The following is a 20,272-nucleotide window of genomic DNA, read 5'->3' as shown; positions in this document are numbered from 1 at the left end:
CTCTCTGACCTAATGCATAGATGGAATTGAATCAAATTCGAATATTAAGACGTTCCTGGTTCGATCCCTGAGCACGCAAGTTTGTGGTGGACAACATCGTGTCCGTGAGTTCTCCTGTTTCCATCTACCTTTTCATTTCACCAATTACTTCATAATCAACGCCTCTTTCATCCTAAAGGCGTTACCGTTGGACGTAAAACTATTGTGTTTCGTTTCATTTTGTACCATATAGGTCCTACTATTCCTAAATCTTTAATGGCTTCCGGACATAGAAGAATAATGGTATTCACTTTTATGCGGAAAGTGAATTGGCATTTTATCATTTATGAAGGTCATTGTGTTGCACACGCTGATATTCTAATATATTCATTTCTGCTAACCACTAAAATACTACATTTAAGTGCTCTTAATGCAGTCTAAAGTCGCTTAATGTTTTTACAGGAAATCACGTATTTTAAGATCATCTGCAAGATAGTAATATTTTTTCTTTTTTGGTACTGTTTGGTGGTGATTTGAGCAGTTCGGGCAAACATAATGGTAAGAGCTTCTTCCGCTGAAATTGTATTATAATATGGAACCGGTTGGGATCTGACCACAGAACAGTATGTAGGTAGTTTAGTCTACGAGTCTACAACAATCTACGAGGCCAATTTATACTGGAATGATTACCAACCAATATGAATAACATTAACCATAGTAAAGAAGGGGAAATAATCGAGTAGGGCGTGTATTTAAAAATTGTGTCTCAGCATCCGCCTGCTGAAACCGAGAAAAACCTGGGGAAATCTCTTAGAAATGCCAGCTAAAAGATTCTGTCAAATTATGATCTGTTCTAACCAGTAAGCCAACTTCTTCAAATACTTTCAAAATAAGGAAATTTATTTCAAAGAACTTGGCAGAATCGATATTACAACTTACTTTGATTGAAGAATTTGACTATATAAGGTTACTTTTTTTGCACTTGTTCGGAACTTTGCTTCTTTTTGACCCGAAATGTTTTTGGGTTGGGATACGCTTTACTAGTGACAGTAACGACACCGTACGGTGCAACTCTGCATCATTTATGTTTACACTGACCGTAGCTGCATCATCCTTCACAGCTGTCAAATCGTGGCCAATTATGTTGTAGTAGATTGTGGTAACTTTGAAAGAGTCAGAAGCTTTGTTTGTTTGTTTACTAGATGTTCTTTTTTTTTTTTTTTTTTTTACGCCTCTTGAGATAAATCAAATCATCGCTGAAATGGGGATAATAATTTTACAACTACAAACTAAAGGAAGGCTTCATATAGCTTCAGGAAGTTCTATATAAGAATTACTAATTTCCCTGAGCTCGAAGCAATAAAGTTTAAAATCTTGCCGATGTGACTTCCCTCAAGGTCCGCCACGGATCCCTTTCCACTGAATTTGAACAACGTGAGTTTCTAGCGGGAATCAAACTGGAATCTCAATACAAAACCCACTAAGAAGACAGCTTCACTTAGCAACTCAGATATCGTAAAAAGAAAATCATTCAAGTTTTGAAGCGTTATTGTGCTGGCAACTCTGAAGTAGAAGTCAATGCCACGCTTCCGCAGATAATTTCCAACGAAAGGTTATGAAGATTGTGAATTACGTCAATGTATACAGAAGCAATACTAAGAAAAGAAAGCGAAATGCTTACATGACTTAGCATCTCAGTTGTTAGCATGTTGTTCGATATGTGATAAGAAACAAGGAAAACTTACTCTCTACTGGAAACAAAGGTTACTGAAGACGTAAGTAAAAGTTCTTTAATTGGTGTAAGATATTATTAATTAAATCACATTCAGGTTCATTGAATCTCTAAACTTTCGTTTTAATTTACTTTAACAGCTAATTTTACTACTGGCAACAGGCATTACTGTAACTTGGAAAAATTGCAAGAGTTGAGTTAAGTTGTTTTTAGTTTAGCGTCCCGTTCAGCAGCGAAGCTATATGAGACATGAGCTCCCGCCGGGAATCGAACCCGGGTCTCCCACGCCAAAGGCGCGTACGCTAACCGCTTAGCCACGAATGAGCTCCAATAAATTGCAAGATTTTCAAAATATATGTTAATTTGATTTTTACATTACATTGTTGGATTCTTTCCACAACCCCTATCAAGGCTTGCCCTAGGCAATTTGCTGCTTTCTTTTCCAGAAAGAACAAATCTTAAGCCTCGATTTTAAGTATGCTACCACATCATGAACGAAGTGGAGGGGGAAGTACACTCGCACTAAGAATGGTCTAAACACTACAAATACAATATTGTGTGTAGTGTTGCCACGAGACGAGACAGAACACTTAGATGTGAGACACGAGACAAGACAGACTACTTGCCTCGTCTCGTTTTCGAGACGAGACACGAGACGTCTCGTAAAATCTCGTCTCGTGTCTCGAAAATGCAAACAGTTTTTGAATTTGTTTAAAAATTTATTAACTCGGAATAAATTATTTGGCTTCGAAATGTATTCCAGCGTATATTATTAGAAATGAGGACTATCCTACAAAGAACAGGGAATACCTAGAGTTATTTTTTAAAATGATTCTTACAAACAACTTTCATTTCCATATTTAAATCGATTCAACTTTAATTATCTTGTGATAGTGCTCCAGATTCAAGTACACTTTTAAAGTATTAATCGAGATTAGTGTTTCGGAAGATTCCATTCCGGGTACTAGTGGGAATATGTATGTATAAAAATCCTGTGATAGAAGTACAAATTCTCTTAATAGCAGTTATATCAGTAACTAATCATTTTTTTTTTTCATGGTATTTCTCGGCAGCCAGAAACGTGTCAACCTTTCTCGGTACTGAGTTTTAAAAGATGCTGGTTTGACAATAAACTTTAGTTTTCTTTTATCGTTTTATGATGTTATTCGAACTTAAGCCACTTTTGAAATCGGAAAGTCATATAGGCCTCCTTATTTGTTGAAGTGGCGCCAAAGGTTCTGAAAAAAGGATTTCAGGATGAGTGGGGAAGGCTTATCTTTCGATTGTACCGACGGTATTGACAAATATTCCTGCCGTAGTAATTCATTACTGGTTCAGTCGAAACTAAGCAGTCGTTGTTGGAAGATTGTAGTCGTGTTGTGTGTTGTGCTCTGTTAACCAAACTAAAGTTGGTTAAAAGTTGTAATTTTAACCACTTGGCATAACAGTTCTTTTTGTGGACCTCAGCCGCTCTAATGTTCCCACGAGACATTTCTCGTGGCTCGTCTCGTGTCGTAAACAAGACGAGACAGAACCAGACGAGACGAGATACGAGACGCCCAAACACATCTTTTCGAGACGAGACATGCTTTGAACGAGACGAGACGAGACAACGTGAAGTCTCGTATCGTCTCGTGGCAACACTACTTGTGGTTTTTTTCTTTAATAGTGCAAGATAAAGGAAACACACCTGCAGAGATTACCACATCTAAAGATGGTAATCATTTTTATAGAATTCAATTCAATATCGAGCTTCAATCTTAATATATCAGTTTGCAATTCCAGTGTGACTAGTTCTTTTATCTTTATTTCTTAATTTCCCTTCTACAATTTTTTGATTTCCCTCCCATTCCTATTTTTTTTAAAAAAATCTTGTTTCCACCTTCAATGATAAGGAACTTGTTTGTGACAAAGACAAGACTAGTTTTCATATCAAAGCCGTGGTAAGGAACGGGTGTTCGCTAAGGAACGGGTGTTCGCTACTGCTCGAGAATTGAGTTCTTGCATTTAACAACAATCAAGCTATTTATGCTGGGCTTTGTTTGACCATTTGCTTTAGCAGTGTCCATGTGACCTAAACATAATTCATGAATGTGATATTCAAATAGAAGGTCAGCTTAGTAAATTTAACTACCATCATCATGAAGTCTGTTTCCAACAAGAAATATTTATTTTAAATAATATAGATGACATATTTTGCCACCCCGTGCAAATGCACGTGTTGCACATATGGTAGAGCAGACCCTGACCCCCTATCACCAATTTATAAGCAATTGCGTCTTCCCCTATTATAATTCTTACCTGTCATCAGATTCTTTTTTCTCTTCCCTGTAGTTCTATGGTGTCTCCTTTAGGGCTTGTTTTGTTTATTGATTTTTTTTCATTTGTATACATCTTTTCTTTTATTTTCTAAAACACAAATACTTGCATGTCCTTTAATTCTACACTGTCATGTCAGAACAGTGAAAATTTATAAATTTCTTTAGTATTATATACACTGACCATCTAAAACATTATGTCCACCTCTACTTTTTGAACAAAATCGTTTGGCTGACATAAAAGCCATGGAGCACGGGAGAACTGCTCGCCAGATGGTGACATGGATCTCATTGTCAGTTAGTGAGTGTGATGCTTGTGCATAGAATGGGGAAGGCCAGCGATATATCAAAATTTGATAGCGGCCAAATTGTGGTGGTCAGACGGGTGGGAACGAGCATCTCGGAAAGAACTTATTGTCATGATTAGTGTCTTCTAAAGATTGCAAAAGACGGTGAAGAGAGACCGAGAAACGAACGAGAAACCGTTGGGCAGCCACACCTTATTAAACCTTATTAAATATGTCGGATGTCGTAGTGGCGGATCCAGGGGGGCGATCGTTGCGATCTCCCCCCTTCCCAGAAGAGGAAACTTTTTTTTATTTTACATATAAATAAAACCCATCATAAAGTCTGGAGCTCTTAAAAGTAGCTCTAAGTAGCAGTATTACAACCCACCGCCCCCCCAGAAGTCTGTCCTGGATAAGCCCCTGTCGTAGACTGTCGAAGTTGGTAGAAGATAGGGCACAAACTCTGGCAGAATTAAAGACAGACTCTACAGTGGACAAAGCACGAGTGTGTCTGATAACAGTTCCCCGTACACTGTTAAATATGGAATTCCGCAGCCAATCTCCTACATGTGTACTAGTGCTCTCAAACGGGTCGGGTCAACTCGGCTCGGGTTATTCGGGTCGGGTTGGGTCAATCGGGTCAGCTCGGATCAGGTTGTCGGGTCAGTCATTTCGGGTCACGGGTCGGTCTTCAACCCGACCCGTTGAGAGCACTATACAAATGTTAACCACACCTCATCATCGATAATGACTGGAATGAGCACATCATTAGGCCGCAGAGCAATGGTAGTGTTGCTTGGTCCGACGGTTGTGGATTATGATTTGGAGACTCGTCATATGATCTTCCATGGGCCCGGTAGTGTATGTGGTGTGCACCACGATGTATTCTAGCTATCAGCGGGTCATGTCAGTCATATATTGAGCAGAGAATGGCTTCTTTCAACAGTACAAAATTCCTTGTCACAAAGCTAACGTTGTGATGCAGTGGCTCGAGGAGCACAATGATGAATTTCAATTGCTTCAATGCGTCCCAAATTAACTTGAAGATGTCATTGAACATCAAATCCGAGCTCGTCGATCCCCTCCATAGAATTTATAGGTATTAAGTGTGTTGTGTGTGCAGATATGGTGCGCCATGTCTCAAGCCACCTACCAAGATCTCATTGTTTTCGTGCCAAACCAAATTGCTGCTGTCCTGCGGATCAAAGGTGCACATTGTTCTTTTGACACTAAGCAAGTGCCTGAAAAATTTATTCTATCGTAATTACAAAATCCTATAATTTCTCTATTAAAGTTTTACGTAAAAATTTACTCTTAATAATCTGAGCGAATAAGAAGATATTGTTACATTCAACTATCTCATTACGGTACTCAGTTTACTGTTTCATATCTTAGAAACACAAACAGATGTACTATACATCTAGGGTTGTCATATTTTAAAATTAGAAAAGCGGGGTATTCTAAACCGTAAGCACTGATATGAAATTGTGTATTACAAATACTGACTTGGGATCCTTCGGACTTTTTTTTTAGGTGATTTATTTGTTGAGTGACAGTTTCAATATACTTTTGTAACGAAACTAAAGTAAAGCAAATTTAGTTTTTACCTTTAATGTTTTATTAAGTTCAACAAATGTGAGTCTTCTCAAATTGGAAAGTAAGTATTAAGTAAGTATTACGGTAAGATATATGTAATTGTAAGAATATCTGTAAGACAATTTTTCCAAAGAAAAAAAGCAAGCAGTATATGGCAAATATTGTTCATACGGTTTTCTCTCTAAGAAACACTCAATAATTTCTAAATTTTTATCATAAGAAAAGTAAAACATATTTAGGAATCTTGGTCCATCTCTTATAAAATTTTGAATCATTTTTAAAGATTACTACTTAAAATCGTACTAACATGCCGGTACAAAATTACCACGGTTTCACAATATATGAAATACAGTATAAACATTTTGAAAGAAAAAAATATTAATAATGAATCTAATCTAAACTAAATGCTAAGGATACCGTAATTCTCAATCGCGATTGAGATTGACATAAAGATGTAGCGGTTTATGTTGAATATAACAACACTTTATCAACAAAGTCGTCTTAGATTTTTCTATAATCCAAAAAAAAGCGTTTTTTTTTATTGATTAAGAGATGATTAAGCGGGGAAAAAGTATAGGACCTGAAAATCGGGTGGGACACGCTAAAATCGGGTAATATGGTAACCCTATGTACAGGAAAACCCTTTCCTGTATATACATGGAAAAGCATATTGTAACTTAATTGAACAGTTTTATATATTAATATTCTGTATAATTACATAAATTGCAGTTAGCTTAGATTGACCAGGCACTGATTTTCGCAATACAGTAGTCTTTTCCAAAGAGCTGTCCTGCTTCTTTCAGAGACATGTAGAAAACCGAGAAATATAATTCTTTTTTAAAAATGTCCTACGAAAGTCCTGATTTAACTTATTTGCAATACTTCGATGTTTCATTCTTTATTCACATTATGAATCACAGGCACTCTTATTTTGAATGGTAAATCGTGGTGTTTTTCAACACTCCTCAAATAAGATTATTGTTAGGAAAAGAAAACAATCAACAAACCATTGTTTTTGTAATACATTGTTTTTACTGACAGTGTTCTTGAGATGTCTTAAGGCAGAAAAGATTTTTTGTTTCAGGTTACTATCGATGCTGTTTCTTAACTTTAAAATATAGAGATTGTTGCTAATTTGAATAATGATTTATAGGATATTACTTATTGTTTATTTTTGGTAGAAAGACAATATTAGTTTAGATGCATTTTGATTATTATTGAAACAAGTTACATAGAGAAAGGTTACAAAATAATAAATATAGAAATTATAAATTTTAACAATTTACGCTTGTTATGGAGGAAGATCTCCATGCTTTTTATGTGTTGCTTTTTAGCATAATAAATGAACTACTTACAGGAAGGTTTGATGGTATAGGCTGAGATCCATACTGCCAAGGTTTTAATTTTAGTGGTTGACTAACTATGTGGTCTTGACTGACGGACCGATTGTCAAAATCACTGACTAAATAATTGACCCCTCGTTTACCATTTTTTTTAGTTTATATATTTTGTTTTTGGCTGTTTATTTGTATTAGTTTTTTATTTTGTTTTTGTGTTTTGACATTTTTAGTTTTATTTTTAAATTTTACTTTTTTGAAAGTGTGTTTACGGAACGTCAGCGTGTTTGTTTCTTTTATTTTTAATTTTAAAAGTTTTTAATATACATTGATGAGTTGAATTTACATTACATTGCCTCTTCTAAAAAAAAAAAAAAATACAAAGTGCTTTTTTAGTCATTGGTTATTACTTTGTCCTCCCCTCCCTTTATGTTATCCTTCGTGTCGGTCTAAATTTTCCCCCATTCCTTAAAATTATCCCACACTTCGAAAGTCGATTTAAAAAAAAAATAGCCCTACACGAATTTTTACTGTACACTCATAAAAATAGACCACAAGCACAAATATTAATTACGTGTCTAATTATTTATAGTACAAATGATATAATTTGATTATAATATAAATGAATTTGATTCACCCATTTGCGACTTGCAGTGCGGAGTATTTTCGTCTCCTTCAGTAGTGTTCAGAGTAGGGATGCGCACGAGACAAGATTTGGGGCTGTTTCGTCTCGAAAATGTGCTGTAAAAGTGATGTCTCGACTCGAAAAATGTATATTTTTCTATTGAAAGAGCCGTGTCTCGACTCGAATTTCGTCAGGAAAATTCTGTCTCGACTCGACTCGTACGCATCCCTAGTTAAGAGTCTAAGTATATTGGTGTGAACAGACAGGAAGGACGTGGTACAACATGCGAAAATTCTCTATAGTTTAATTGTAACTGTATTTTTTAATCGAGATGACCTCAAAGACGAAAATGTGTTCTAAATTCAGAACTACAATCTCGCTACCCTTTTATTAAGAGAGGGAAGACAGATAGTGAGGGACATTGTGAAACAAGTTCAGTTCTGTTTTTCGTTGCCAACAGTGGAAAATCTGAAACAGAATGTAATTTAAAACCGAAAAATAAACACACTGCTGAACAAGACTGCACTTATTTAATATAAAAACACATTTACACGTGACGTTTCGATCTTCTATCCAAGATCCTCATCAGACGTACACTGCTGAGGATCTTGGCTAGAAGATCGAAACGTCACGTGTAAATGTGTTTTTATATTAAATAAGTGCAGTCTTGTTCAGTAGTGTGTTTATTTTTCTGATTTTATTCGCAAGACGTTGACTATGATTGTGTGTCAGTTTAAAACCGAAGAAAACATAAATCGGCGATCACTGCAATGGTTTCTTTTTTCTTTTCTTTTATTTTTCAAAATAAGGATTTCGAACAGAAGTAAGAAATGTTCGCGGCAGTAACATGTTTTGTGTTTCACGTACGTAGTGATGCATAATCAGTCATTTCGTTTATAACAGTCTGTAGTTCTAAGCTCATCAAGAAATGCTTGAAATCCCAGTATTCGTGTACAAGAATAAAATCTGAAGCTATTGTAATGTTTTGTTGGTTACCCTTCCTGTTAGCGCCCGCCACTACATTGAAAAATAGTACGTCCTTTGATACCGTACGCCATTATATTGGCGTATGCAGAAGGCCCGATGTGACATGCGGCTGGCCGGTTGGAAAATGGAGTTTTTGGTTCGTTTGGGTGTCAAATATCTCTTCACACATAGTAATAAAAGTTTATACTAATAATACTAATAGTATTAGTATTAGTATTATTACTATTAGTAACTAATAGTAATAAAAAATATAGTAAAATTTTATTTCGTCCTAATACCTAAACCAAACAGATTTCGCATTGGGAAGGTTGTATACATTTCAAATAAAATTAATTTTAAACCAAATTGAAAACGGGGGTGTTTTGGTGGTGGTTGAATCCAAAACTTATCCTTTTTTCTAGAATTTTCGGCTTTTGCCCTCGTGGCCCCCCTGAATTTAAAAAAAATATCATGAATGCGACCACAAAAAATTAAACTAGAGACCATAGACAAAAAAATACTTTTTACTTCATGTCTCTATGCACAATAGAAGTGATACTATACGTTTTTGTTTCATACACTATAGACTATTAAAAATCATTTAAATGGCCCGCAGAATCGCGAAGCATACTGGGTGTTGGCAGCGATATCAGGAGGGTTAAAGGTTCAGCATTGGTCACTGAACTCAAAGTGAAATTGATCGCTTGAAAAAAAAATGGGGTAGTATGGGTATTGATATGTTCGTTTTATTCAACTTCTATTCAATGTATTAAATAGTGGTTCACACTTTTCGCAGATATTGACATTTCGAACTGGACAAAACGTAACTCAGTAACTGAATGAGATAATGTACAGAGCAGCTTCAACTACATTAATAAATCAGGAGAAGAAACAAACGATTCTTAGCTGTTTGGATACTTCTATACTGGATACGGGAAAAAAGGATATTTCTTTAAAAAATTAAGGAATGGAACACTCCTAAAAATGAGGGTAGATTTAAGACGGAGTGAATTAGTCAAGCATTTAAATGAAAATTCCACTCCATATTCCCAAATATGCGATATTGTGGAGTTCAATGTGTGTCTTCCTGCTTCAACTACTCCGACTGAGAAGATATTTTTTTATAATTTGTGAACTGATGAGAAATTTCAGTTCAAAACTGAAACTCTTAAACACCTCAAATAATCAAATGTAACTGTAATTATAGTGAATTCCATGACATAATTTCTGCAAAACAGCAAGTTATTGCGCGCTATACATTCAAACGAAAATTATATGTCATAGATGTCACACATTAATGAAAATAATTTGTTAACATTTTTAGAAAAAGTTTGCAAGGTAATGGAAAAGTAACCGTTAAGGCAAACAGCATTTTTGTGTTTAATTAAAATTTTATTCTTCAATATGCTGTACTTAAGTTTTGTTTTTCGTTCAAGTGATTCCTTTATGTTAAACCATCGAATTGTTTTTAATTGTTTCATCAATCTTGTGTTTGTCATTCATGAAAGTATTAAAGAAAAAAAAAACTAAATGATTAACTTAGTGTTAACGTTAACTGAAATAACGCGTATTGTCGTTAAATGAAATAACGCGTATTGTCGACGCAGTAGGCTATCGTATATTATTACACTTATGTCCTACTTTTCATTTGTCAGGGTCTGGTCACCCTACATTGTTTCATACAAATTTCACAGGATTGAAGTTACGATACATTTGCTGGGAAAGAGAAAGCGTGTATTCTGGATAAAAGATCACAACCTTTTTCGATTTTTTTTAAAAAAGAAAATGCATCAAGTACCCATTACAACGTTGACTTTCAGTGTTAACCACAGCCAAATTCGGAAGTTAATATTTTATCATTGTAGTTCTTAGCTATGTTTTGATGCGTCACATACCACAAAAAGACCCCTTTCACAATCAGTTAAGCACAAGGAGTTCTATATCAACTGCAAATAATTTATACAGGGTATTTCAAAATAGGGTATTTCAGGGTATTTCAGCATAGACCAACCTGGGTACACAAATGCTTCCTTTCGAAATTATAGGCTGTCGAAAACATGAAAAAATGAATTTGAAAGGTCCATAGCTCCAAAACTATGGGACCTAAATTAGTCGGCTCAAGACTTCATTTAGGAACTAATAGATCTGTATGCACTTTCCAAAAATCCATGTTTGAGGATCCTAAAGTATTCATATAACGATTTTTATAGAGGCAATTTGGCTCCGGGCATATAATTTGAAGTACTGAATAGATTGTTACAAGAACTACCTCAAAAAAATTGTTGCGGAAGTAGCGTAGGGTTCTAAAACTTGGATATTTGGATAGGGTGCATATTAGTTCCTAAGTTAAGTTTTGACCCGACTACGGTAGGTCACATAATTTTGGAGCTATGGACTTTTAAAGTTCATTTTTTCATGTTTTCGGCAGCATATAACTCCGAAAGGAAGCATTTGGGCACCCAGGTTGGTCTATGCTTTTCGTCTTATTTTGGTGTCAGGAATCGCCTCCCAAACGTTATCGGTATTGTTTTGAAACACCCTGTATAGATCGTGGGGAATTCTTTTTCGACCTCTGTTTTAAGGTTGCTGATTTCCCTACCAGGGACGGCGTTAAGCGTGGGCGGGGGTGGGCGACCGCCCACCCGATGGATGTCCTCGCCCCCCCCAACAGAAGTAGAATAATGAAGGTGACCAATGCCGGATTTATGTTTGATGGGGCCCTAAGCTATTGAAGATAATGGGGCTCTTTGTATTTCTAGCTTTCTTTTTCAGCGACAAAATGTCGCCTTTTTTGTTTGAATATATGCTATATGGTAATTTATGGACCTAATACATATCTAAATACGTTTTCGTATATATTTCGTTAACTTAACTTACTGTTTTGAAGACATTATAGAAAAACTGTAAAATTTGTAAAATTAGCGATAGTTTAATTTGGTCCCAATAAAGCCCCTTGCCGATCTTCTCTGTTTTCTTTTTGCACTAACTATGATCCACGCTCCGGGCCATGCTTCTACAATAGAGTAAAGGGGGGCGAATCCGGACATTCTAAGGTTTTTGAATATTTTCTTGGAAAGTAAAATACGGAGCGCAACATGAATTTGCCAGTTGAAGCACTGTACCTCCTTTCACGTTCAATGTAGATTTGAACTTCATGGAAGACAGAGTGACGCAGCAGTTGGGTGTGGAAAACAAGTCTGAAGGTAAGTAACACCATAAAATTTGCTTCTTCTAATTTCTGAACAGTCTTACTTAAGGTATTATTAAAACATAATTGAGTTAAGATTTGAAACTTTCCTGGCGGCGTATATTATAAAGTTCTTCTCGGGCAATCAGCCAGGTGAAAACTGGTGGATAGGCCAACGTTTCGAGAGCTGTCATCGTTCTCGTCATCAGGGCAATTATGTAGAGATCAGCGGATATAAGTAATATATACTCTGGGCTGGAGAAAATGCTGGTTCCTGATTGGCTGAAAATGCTGGTTCCTGATTGGCTGGAGCTGTGATTGGCTGGCTAAGTTCCGCAGTCCGTGCTATTGATTGGCTGAGGGTTATCTGAATGTTTGTGTGTCGTTTTCTTTGCTGTGGTACTGATGACCGGGTTCCACAGGGGGCTGAGTTGAAATCCAGTGTCTCTATTAACGTTGTTCGGTTCATGAACTATGGCGAGAGATTCGGCTACTATCCTGGTCCAGTAACTGGTGCTCTTGGTAATGATGGATGTGTCCTTAAATAAAACTTTATGGCCTTCTGATAAACTGTGTTCAGCTAAACCTGATTTTTCTGGATGGAATAATCTAATGTAATTTTCATGTTCTCTGCAACGTTGTTCAATGGTGCGTCCTGTTTGTCCTATATAAGCCTTTCCGCATTCACAGGGTATACGATACACGCCTGGTGTCTTTAAGCCCAAGTCATCTTTGATCGGGCGAAGTAAGTTCCTGATTTTTGGTGGCGGCTTGTGTATGGTCTTAATGTTGTGTTTTTTCAGAATCCGGGAGATCTTTCCAGAAAGTTGTCCAGTGTATGGTAAAACTGCTATACTCAATGGTTCTTCAGTTTCTTCTTTGGATTTCCTCTGTTCAGAAAAGGTCCTGTGGAACCCGGTCATCAGTACCACAGCAAAGAAAACGACACACAAACATTCAGATAACCCTCAGCCAATCAATAGCACGGACTGCGGAACTTAGCCAGCCAATCACAGCTCCAGTTTTTCAGATTGAACCAGCCAATCAGGAACCAGCATTTTCAGCCAATCAGGAACCAGCATTTTCTCCAGCCCAGAGTATATATTACTTATATCCGCTGATCTCTACATAATTGCCCTGATGACGAGAACGATGACAGCTCTCGAAACGTTGGCCTATCCACCAGTTTTCACCTGGCTGATTGCCCGAGAAGAAGTTTATAATAATTGAGTTTTTCGAAGTCCAGTTTCGTGTGAGTAAAGAGTCACTTATGCTAATCATTTACTTCAAGGTCAGAGCCCAGTTACTTCTCGACGCCACTTCTGGTGATGAATAAAGTTAACGGTGCGCAGGCGGGGGGAATCCGGACAATAAATGTGAGGTGAATCCGGACACCTATTTTCCATTGGGGCTATTTCCATATGAAATCTATGAGATCAAAATAAAACTAGTTTAGACTATATTTTTTTGTAGAAGATGAGTTCACATATACATAAGCACATATACACTGCAAAATATTTCTAGAGAAAACGAAAAAAATCTTCGAAATAAAATATTATTTTGGAGAGGAAAATTACCTGTTATAAAATTAGCCCACCCCGATCTTCCTGGGGTGGGATATGGAGCCACTTTGAAAATTTAAATAGGGACCCGATTTTTTATATCAGATTCGGATTCTACTGGGAAAAATACGTAAATTTTATTCGATAAGTAAATGGCACTCTAGTCAATAAAAACTAGTTACACGAAGGTTTCTTCAATTGGAAATCCCCACGTTGTCCTTTCAGAATAAATGTGCAATAAACAATGCTAATCTGTCTTATACTTCTTCATGACTCGTAAAGGATTGCTCTATATTCAGCAAGGAATCTTTTTTTAGTAGAGAAATACATATTTTATTTAGTTATGCTTCAACGGTAATAAAATTGATATGACTCTTTCACTTCTCGGTATGACTCTTCACTTCTCATCTTTTGGTTACTGTATTCCATCTTCTGTCCCATCTTTTGGTTAGACTATTAGAACTGTAGTGTTTAAGGTCTTTACTCAGAAAAGTTCTAATGTTGACTTTTTCATTCAGAATCAGGTAAGATACACATTCTGTTGAGATTTTGTATAGACCCCTATGTTCAGACTTGGAAATGAACCTATATAATATTTCTTATCCTTACTTATAAGTCATTTGTATTAAGAAAACACACATAAGGTAAGTGTTGATATCGCATTTAATGTGTCTGATGATTCTGTAACCATATTTTGATTTTAAGAATATTTTCTACTTCGTCCGGATTCGCCTCCCCTAGTGTCCGGATTCACCCACCTCTTTCGCAATCTCCAGCAAAATGGCATCTCCTCTTCTGCTGATTGCCTTTATTAAGAGCAACAGGCTAGCACTTTATTATCATGTGTTATGTGTAGACTAAACTCCAAAGAATATTTGACCAGAGCATAGTGGCTCTCTCCGCTGAATTAATATGGCTACAATACAAAGTATCTGAATTGTCCGGATTCGCCCCCCCCCCCTTTACTCTATGTGAAGGCCGCATCATTTCTCATTTCAAGTTCTTTCTATTCAGTTGGGTAAAGTTTGAAATGTTTCCAGGGATCCGATGTAAGTAAATACAGTCTGAATATCATCCACGGTTGGTAATTACTGCCTGAAGCTCAACTAATCGTGTGAGCTTTTTCCAGGTCAAGTTACTAGAGTAACTCAAAATGGAAAAGTAACTCAAAATGGAATGCAAGCAACCCTCGAAGATTACACAAGGTGTAATAGACACAAATTCGCTGGACGCAGAGGCGAATCTAGAAGGCTAAAACTGGAGGAGGGGCAACTAAAATCCAGATTATGATAGATATATCGTGAGTTTACTATAAATTTCCAAAAATATGTAAGTAATGGCTTCAATTATTTTTGTCATTCAAAAAACTGGGGGCTTGGACCTCTCCGGCCCCTGGTTAGATACGTCTCTGGCTGAAAATCATAAAAATATCGTTGAGAAACCTAACCGTTGCAATAAAATTATTATAAGACCTAGAAATGTAGGTAGCATCTTATTACTGCGACGTGAAAAGATGTTGGTATTTTGCCTTGCTATGTGGTAACTAGTGCCGATAATTTAATGCATTCAGCCTGCTGCATACTAACTTACACAGGGTAAATTCGGGCAGTTCTGAACGTAACAATACATAAAATAATGTTAATATATACAAACGAACCACTCATATGCCTAGAACGAATGGATGAAATCACTATGATTCGTGCTCCTATTCTTTCCTTTAGTCAGGGGCGGATCCATTCTGAATGTTGGGGGGGGGGCAGTCTTTCGAAGTCAAAAGGTTTTATTTTACGTTTATAATACAAAGGTGAAAATTCTTAGGCTAGGTTTTATTTTTAAAATAAAAAAAAAATATTCAATTCTGGGAGGCAATCGCCCCCTGGATCCGCCCCTGCCTTTAGTGATCCATTATTGCATTCTATAGATCACTATATGAGCTCCTCCGTGACTAAGCGGTTAGCGTACGCACCTTTGGCGTGGGAGACCCAGGTTCGATACCCGGCCGGAGCTAATGTGGTTTGGATTCCACGTTTATCAGTAGATCCCGTCTCATATAGCCTCGCTGCTGAAAGGGAAGTTAAACTCAAAATAAACTCAACTCTATAGATCACTATGAAAATCAGTGCCAAGGTCTGAAAGTTATGAAAATACTTCTGAACACTATTTTTCATACTTACGTACAGCGAAATATCTATAATTTCGCGATATAAAGATTATTGCCGCTTAGGGCTGTAATTCCTTCATATTTTACTATTATTTTACTATTATTGTCGTTTCATGCATTCTTCTTTATGCATCCACTGTTACCAGACTCAATTTCTTGTCGAATTCCAAATAGTACGTGAAAGGGTAGCACTAGAGTTCTATCCGCATACAAGATACTGTATCACTTATGCTGTGAAGTCTTATTAAAGTAGCTAAGTGTAATGACTGTAAAACAGGGTCCCCATTAGAAATGGGGCTCTGAAACAAGATCCCCATTACAAGCGGAGCTGGAAAACGAGGGTTCCATTATAAGCGGGGCTGGGCAACGGAAATCCCATTGCAGGCGGGTTGGAAAATAGAGCCCTATTACTTGCTTCATGAGAGTTTAATACATAACAGTACAGAACACCGTTGTTGTATGTGCATTTTATCTTATTTGCTTTTTCTTATTATTTGGAAATGACATTACAGCCATTTTTTCTTTAATTTTTTCGGGCCCCCAAGAGAGTGGGACCCTAAGCTATAGCTTGTTTAGCTTATACGTAAATCCGACACTGAAGGTGACATTCTGTACTTCAAAAGCAATAGGTATTACTTTCGATTGTAATATAATAGGTTCTAGGACTCTGTTTAACTGTGCAATGAACAATGCTTTTAAGACAGATACTTGTAATATAATGATGGCAAAAGTCGTGATTAATGAATTAAAGTTTAACACATACACACACACACACAATCGTGCTATTGAAACGTGAGCGTTTGTATGTGCTGCACTGAAAAGAAGAAAGGAAGTGCTTTTTAAAAAGCTGACTAAATAATGGACAGGACTGGTCAGTATTATCTATTGTCTCATTTCAGAAAGAAAGCGAGGGGAGTAGTGCTTTGCGTTGGCGCTATAGCTTCTTATAAAAGGGTTGCAACTTGCAATTGTTTACAGCAATGTACCGCATGTCTTACCCGTGTGGCATTAAACAGATTTGAAAAAACCCTCATCATTATAGCATTATGCTGGAATTGCACTTTCTATAAGGCCAAGACAACTGTTTTCCACATTCTTGTTTCTCTAAGCCTTAGCTAACTGAAGAGTATAAAAATTGAAATTTAATCATTGTCAAAAAAGTCTACGTTGCCCAGTTCTCATTTTCATTGTCCGCCCACCCAGCAACTAGGTCCACCTCTTTCCGCCCACCCCATCAAGCGTTCCTGACGCCGTCCCTGTTCCCTACTCTTGTTTAGCAAAACATTTTAACGAGTATCTAGTGAAATAATAAACACTTCTGACCAGAGTATATACACTTGTTTATTAAAAACTAAATTCCAGTGTAACAGTTTCAACAACGTAACGTTGTCTTCATCAGACACTAACTCCTGATGTTAGTGTCTGATGAAGACAACGTTACGTTGTTGAAACTGTTACACTGGAATTTAGTTTTTAATAAACAAGTGTATATACTCTGGTCAGAAGTGTTTATTATTTCTTTAGTGAGTTCCAGAGTCGTGATGGATAGAGTATCTAGTATTCTAGGACAGGGCAAGTGCGTTCTAAGAAGGGGTCTGGCGACCCTTTAGTCAGGGGTGCCCACAAGGGGGGGCTATGACGCAAACTGCGTCATTGAAATATTGTGGGGGGGTTAAAAATCCATATAAATATGTTTGATGGGGGGGGGGTAAAATTAATCGAAAAGAAGATTTTTTTTCATGGAAGAACACCTACGGATAGACAATTGGGGGAATGCGTCATGGACATAAGGGGGGTGGGCACCACTGCTTTAGTTACGCCTATCTTAACAGTAATGAATTCGAAGATAACTCAAAACTGAAGCATGCTTATTTATTTATTTATTATTTTGTTAACGATGCATAGTAGGGCCCAATTTTTATTGGGATCACTAACAATCTAAAGCATTAAGAACAACAACGGAAATGTGGGAGGATATAAAGATTCCTTCTTGGCATTCACTTGGTCGAACTAAGGAAACAACTTTGCTGAAATTACATAATAATATCTCTGTGAAGATACAGTATGTAATTTGTACATAATAAAACCATAATGAAATAGATTAATTTAATCCAAGGTTCTTAAAATAATCTTTGTAAGGATGAGTATGTATCTTCATTGACGATCATACGTCTAAGAACTTGAGCATGAGGTATACATTTCATATGCATGCGAAGTTTATAAAATAATTTTGATACTATTCTTTTGCGATTTACATCTCCATCACGACAAATTATATTTAAATTGGCGCTGGATTGAATAAAATTGAAGTTGAGAATGTGTGTAAAAGATACCTTTCGCTAGGCAGTCAACAAAGAGATATGTGAAATGGGATACAACATCCTCTTCCATGCCTCTAATTCTGTAGTGATGAAAGAAACCTTTGGATTGGTTACTGTTACAAGTAATACGTGTGTCACTCTTAGGAGTGTGTCAACGTTAGAAAAATACAGCAATAAATAAACTTCGCTGGATAATATACTTAGTTATGGGCCACGCTGTAATATATGGAGGGGACCGCGGTGGCTCAGTGTTCTTTGGTGTACGGGGTCCCGGGTTCGATTCCCGGTGGGAGAGCCTTTGTGATTTTAACTGTCCTCGATGTTTCTGTGTTCGTGTCCCTGTCGTTCTAGGTGATTAGAAAAAAGTCACAAGTAAAATTAAGTAATAAATAGTTCAAGTAAGTTACCGAGACACGTTCGGTAAGTCAGTTAACTTTTTAAAAAAGTGGTAGAGCGTTCACCTCTGGTGCTTGGGGTCCCGGGTTCGATCCCAGCTCCCGCCAAGCGAACTTTGTGGTGGACAAACACCGTGTGCGTGGATTTCCTCGGGGTTCCCCCGTTTCTTCCCACTTTCTTCATTCCACTATTTCATTCATTACCCATCATCACCGTCTCCTTTAGCCTAACCGGCATAACCGTGGGACGTAAAACTCAAAGATTTCATTTCATTTCATTTTGTAATATATGGAGCAAAGTAACATAGTCGAAACAGTGTTGGTAGGAACACAATAAATTTGATGGAGCTCCCTCGTGGCTAAGCGGTTAGCATACGCGCCTTTGGCGTGAGAGACCCGAGTTCGATTTCCAGCAGAAACTCATGTGCATCGGATTCCACGTTCATCAGTAGGTCCACGTCTCACATAGCCTCGCTGCTGAAAGGGACGCTAAACTAAAATCAACTCAACAATAAATTTGATGGCGGTGTCGGCAGTCTTTCACATAGGCTATACTACTGATGAATACTTGTACACAAACAATACTTATCAATCTTGCTCCGGCCTCTCTTGTACTTGGGTCTTTCATGATATGTCATGATGTTACACATCAGGAATTGGGCTCCATCATTACGTTGAGTCACCTACAAAAAAATGGTTTAACAAAGTTCGTTTAATCTTTACTTTCATTTGGAGAATTGTCAGCTTCATTAAAAATACGACTGAAGCTTCCCTTTACAAAACTCACATCAATACGATTTCAAAATAAATATAGCGTTATTGTTTTGGTTGCGACATTTACTGAAACTTTAAAACAGAAAAATCTATAATTAATCCTTATCTGTGAATGAAATTTTTTATCAAGCGAATAATCTCACGTCTATATATCAAAGTCTACCATTTAATCCCATAAAAACTAATTATTTAAAGACGGGATACAACACGTAATTGTATTTTATGCAGTTGGCCTCCAGACGAACCAAGCACAGAAATGTCAGACGAAATATCAGAGCTGCTTCCGGATTTTGCCCCTGGGCCTTTGGATTTGTACAGAAGGCAAGCATCTTTCGACTGGAGAAAGTTGAAGATATTCCTTGAAGGCGAAGAATCTTTGAAAATGAAGGTAAGACGAATCCGTAGATTAATGTGTAGTATATGATATTTGTAGGTATTTTGTAATCAACAAAAATGAAATGAAATGAAATTTTTGAGTTTTACGTTCCACGTTTATGCCGGCCAGGCTAAAGGAGAAGGTTTGTAATAAATAGTACAAAATAAATGATTTTGTAATAAACAGTACAAAATAAATACAAATAGTATTTAAAATGTAGTTAAGAAAAAAAAATAAGTCATCAATTATCGTTGAGTTCATTTTTCTAGTCACTGCCTTAACCTAGATTTTTGGGTAATTCAAATTCTGGTCACAGTGTAATTTATATGGATGGCAACACTGAAAATTCTTTTGATTCGTATTTTCAAAAGAAGAGGTAAAATAACTTTATCTATTATTGTGATAAGTTACATTTCATTATCTCTTTTCACTTACGAAAAACGGGCAAAAGAAAAATGGTTAGCTTCTTTTTTTAAACATCTTTAGTAGTCTGCCCCTTAAAAGCCTGACATACTAAAAATAATACAAAGTTTACCGTTTTCTTTTGCTTATTTTCCATAAGTGAAAGAAGATAACGAAATGCAACTTACCACAATCATAGATAATGTTATTCTACAGCAGAAAATATGAAGAATTTTAAGTGTTGCCATCCATAG

At 36.7% G+C, this 20,272-nt stretch overlaps 1 protein-coding gene across 2 annotated transcripts in view; it reads left to right on the top strand.

The window, feature by feature from the left end:
- Window positions 1–20,272, top strand: part of LOC145694338 (peroxisomal acyl-coenzyme A oxidase 3-like) — an 82,117-nt gene that overhangs the window by 18,322 nt on the left and 43,523 nt on the right. Inside the window, exons 1-2 of one of the 2 annotated variants that reach the window (XM_081770458.1) lie at window positions 1,557–1,754; window positions 19,469–19,628. In XM_081770458.1, coding sequence (XP_081626584.1) covers window positions 19,497–19,628 — 132 coding nt within the window. In that variant the 5' untranslated portion in view covers window positions 1,557–1,754; window positions 19,469–19,496. Of the gene's footprint in view, window positions 1–1,556; window positions 1,755–19,468; window positions 19,629–20,272 lie in introns of those variants that run through there. The other variant, XM_081770457.1, reaches the window with a different exon arrangement.

This window comes from Thermobia domestica, chromosome 9 (genome assembly GCF_964235325.1).
Source record: "Thermobia domestica chromosome 9, izTheDome1.hap1.1, whole genome shotgun sequence".
NCBI classification, from domain to species: domain Eukaryota; kingdom Metazoa; phylum Arthropoda; class Insecta; order Zygentoma; family Lepismatidae; genus Thermobia; species Thermobia domestica.
Note: the sequence above shows the minus strand (reverse complement) of the source record. Positions and strands in the feature narration are given on the sequence as shown.